Source organism: Chiloscyllium plagiosum, chromosome 25, assembly GCF_004010195.1.
Source record: "Chiloscyllium plagiosum isolate BGI_BamShark_2017 chromosome 25, ASM401019v2, whole genome shotgun sequence".
NCBI lineage: Eukaryota > Metazoa > Chordata > Chondrichthyes > Orectolobiformes > Hemiscylliidae > Chiloscyllium > Chiloscyllium plagiosum.
In genome coordinates this window covers 15,205,403-15,209,110 of record NC_057734.1, presented here as the reverse complement: position 1 = coordinate 15,209,110, position 3,708 = coordinate 15,205,403, and the positions used below count along the sequence as shown (strand labels likewise).

The 3,708-nt window shown below is 46.2% G+C and overlaps 1 protein-coding gene across 4 annotated transcripts in view; it reads right to left on the bottom strand.

The window, feature by feature from the left end:
* The window catches only part of inpp5jb (inositol polyphosphate-5-phosphatase Jb), a 34,526-nt gene extending 33,227 nt beyond the window's left edge, over positions 1–1,299 (bottom strand). For all 4 annotated transcript variants that reach the window (XR_006315364.1, XM_043715568.1, XM_043715569.1 and 1 more), the window contains exon 1: positions 1,196–1,299. Coding sequence is in view for 3 of the 4 variants with exons in the window: in XM_043715568.1 (XP_043571503.1) it covers positions 1,196–1,285 (90 nt within the window). In the remaining variant the exon portion in view is untranslated. The remainder of the gene's footprint in view (positions 1–1,195) is intronic.
* Positions 1,300–3,708: the final 2,409 nt, after the last annotated feature.

The window sequence follows — 3,708 nt, the reverse complement described above, 5'->3', positions numbered from 1 at the left end:
TGGAATGAGCTGCCAGAGGATGTGGTGGAGGCTGGTACAATTGCAACAATTAAGAGGCATTTGGATGGGTATATGAATAGGAAGGGTTTGGAGGGATATGGGCCGGGTGCTGGCAGGTGGGACTAGATTGGGTTGGGATATCTGGTCGGCATGGACGTGTTGGACCGAAGGGTCTGTTTTCATGCTGTACATCTCCATGACTCTATGACTAATTGTCAAAGCAATTAAAGCACTGCCCCCACAGTTATACTTTACTCTGGCCCTGAAGTGGATTCATTCTCCAGAAGCCAGTCTAAAGTTATTCTCAGCTTGTGACAGTTTGCTTCATTTTCATTTTTCCAGCTTGATAACTTTTATTCTCAGTTGAGAGTGTGTTGCTGGAAAAGCACAGCAGGTCAGGTAGCATCCGAGGTGCAGGAAAATCGACGTTTCGGGCCAGAGCATCTGCAGACCTCACTGTCTCCTAGTTGATTTCAACTTTTATTCTCAACTGACTTTCATAGTGACGGCCATTCTCAAGATTCCTCCCTCCCCCAAACTTCCAGCTTCAGTTAAATCCTCAAAAACCTGGTCTGTTCAATCCAACAGAACTCCAAGCCACATTCTTGGTTAGAGATGCAAAACACTGCAAATACTGGAATCCAAAGTAGACAGGCAGAATTCTGGAAGAACACAGCTAGCCAGGCAGCGTCAGGAGGTGGAGAAGTCAATATTTCGGGTATAACCCTTCTTCAGGACTGGTGGTGGGTGTAGGGGGAGCTACAGATAAAGGGGGTGGTGGGGGCAGAGTGGTGAAGTGGAGATAGGAGACAGACAGAGGGTATGACCTGGTTGGTCACTGGGAGGAATGAATCCGGTAGGTGGCTGGCGGAGTGGAAGGGAGGGAGAGGGGCTGGGAAGGGAGTCAGGGGCCCCTCCCCCTCCCTTCTCCTCCTCCCTGCCACCAACTGGGTCATACTTCTGCCTGTCTTCACCTATCCCCACTTCACCACCTTGCCCCAGCCACCCCCTTTATCTGCAACTCCCCCTACACCCACCTCAGTTGTAAGCCACATTCTGGCTGGTGAACAATTGGAGACTGGCTGTATCTAACACTGTCTCTGCTTTCTCTCATTGATGGGCAATAAAGGCCAAATGTGTAAACAATGCTCACAGCCTAAAACAATCATCAGGACCTCTATCCTTATCAACTTACCAGCACATAACCAAAGGGACTAAGTGTGTCCATGAAGAGCTCACTCCATTGGTCAGTGAAGATGGCATCCTTCAGTCTTTTATTTATCATTGAATTCACTTCCTGCAAACTTCAAACACAAAAGATTGTTACAATTTTTTTTAAAGCAAGTAATGCTATCTCATTTCTCTCTCTTCCTCTCCTGGTGGTGGGTCCCTCTGTCATAGTCTTCATTCTGCTACCTCTCCAAGTTGTAATTTCTCATGGGTCATTTAACTTTGGACGGACATTATACCCAAGCCTGATGTCTTCCTCTGGGCCAGAAAAGGAAAGTCAATATCAGCCAGAGTTCCCCTTTGCGGACTCTCGCTGGAAAATGTGGATGTTGGGTCAGACAGCAGCAGGTTTAGTTAGGGTTCCATTCCTCTTCCTGGTGGAAAGTTGCTGACAATGCCTGTCCTGATATGATCATGGAATGGCCATGTAGCTAAAGAACTAGAGCCCGGACATTCCACTTGGCCATTTCACCAAGATTGTACCACGGGTCTGGGAATCCAACGCAGCCTTGGGATACTTCCTGGCCTGGATATCCTATCTGTGAATCAGCGCAAACTCAATTCTAAACCCACTGGGGGAGTAGGGGGAGTATTTAAAATGCAGTCTTTTACAGTCTAAGGATGGGTGTAAAATTACAGAGGATGGGAATGCAGTGAGACATCTGCAACATTGAGTTGGCTGTTGGGCATTTGGGTGAGATTGAGTGGCTTTTTCAATTATTATATTCTAGAGAAAAATCAGGCAGGATCACAAAGAGCACAGGATGGGCATAGAAAAGATTTTCTCAAGACTGGCTTTCCGACTTTCCTGGGTATTGGCAGCAAAAAGTAAGTGTTGCTGATATCCATGGTGCTGGGGGGAGTGTTAGCACTGAAAGTCAGCTCTGTGACCAACATAGGGAAGATAAATAGCACATTACTGTTCCTCTTCACCCTTGGGTACCCTGGAAACACAGTCACACATTCACCTTCTAACATGAATAGCTGTAGAAATAACCTTTCACCTGCACCTTGTTCAAAGGGTCACTCACTCTGCATCTGATGAAGTCTGCTATCGACTCCCCAAGTGGGGACCTGTTACATCTGCCATCTGTAACTCCCAGGAGAGATCCCACAAACTTCAAACTACACCTAATCCTCAATCCTAATACAGGAGACTATTTCACATCGTGCCAATGAAAAATCTCCTCGAGGAGGCATGTTGGAGTTTGAATAGGTAACTTCCAATCTGGAACAAGCTATTGGTCTGGTGCAGAGCCTCTGGGAGATGATTAGGTTGGCAGACAGAGCAGATTCAAGTGACCAAAGAACCAACATCCCCCTCATTCTAACTCAAAGGGTTACCCTCAAGTATTGTTTGCGTGTCTCATCTTATCAACAGATCCATAAGAAAGCAAAGAATAACGCGCAGGAAGAAAATTATGCTGTCAATGCCATACAACATTCCCTGAAGAAAGGCTTCTATTTCTCCACCTCAATGTCACTCCCATGCACTTTCCCAAATAATTCCCACTGGAACAAGGGAAAAATAGCTTGCATTCATATGGCACCAGTGTGATCAGAATGTACCATAATTAGTTTATAATCAATGAAATTATATTGAAGCATATACATTGTTATAATGTTGGAAATACAGCATCCAAAATGCACACACTATGCCCCCCAAAGCGACAATGTGATAATGAACAGATAGCCAATTACTTTTTGGGGTATTAGCTTCGGGATGAATATCATCAAACCACCAGGAGGATTCTTGGTGGGAGACTCACAAAGCATGACTGGTGCTGGATAGGCTAGCCTTCCAGTAAGATTTGTTTTATAAAATCAAGCAACGAGAAAACAATCTGGGAGGTGTAGCTGGGTAGCAGAAATAATCTTTACACAAAGTTGCTGTGATCGTGTTGCCGTCGTGTTGCTATGGTCTGGCGATGGAGGAGTCCAACTTGCGCCCACATCTCCCCCCTTACTTCCCTCCAAGGCCCAAAGGGATCCTTCCATATCCATCACAAATTCACTTGCACCTCCACACACATCATTTACTGCATCCGCTGCACCCGATGTGGCCTCCTCTATATTGGGGAGACAGGCCACCTACTTGCGGAACGTTTCAGAGAACACCTCTGGGACACCCGAAATGCACTGCCTAATAGGGTGCTGGAAGTTGAGTTAAAACTGTACAGGGCGACTCCCGTTTCCACTGAATCGTTTTCCGTGGTTTCAGTTACCCGTGGTTTACCGTGGCCTGAAAATATTGCATGGAACCTTCCAGAACCATGGATCAGGGGCTGCTGGGAAGGTACATTTCCCATTGAAATGAATGGGTTCGATCCTATCTGCGGTTTTGCGCTTCCATGGTAGATCTTGGAATATTCCCCCCATGGGTACAGGGGGGACGACTGCATTTCCAAAGAGAAGTAGATATGCACTTAAAGATTAGGCCAGGATTACAGGAAAACAACAGTGATGTGGGTGTAACTA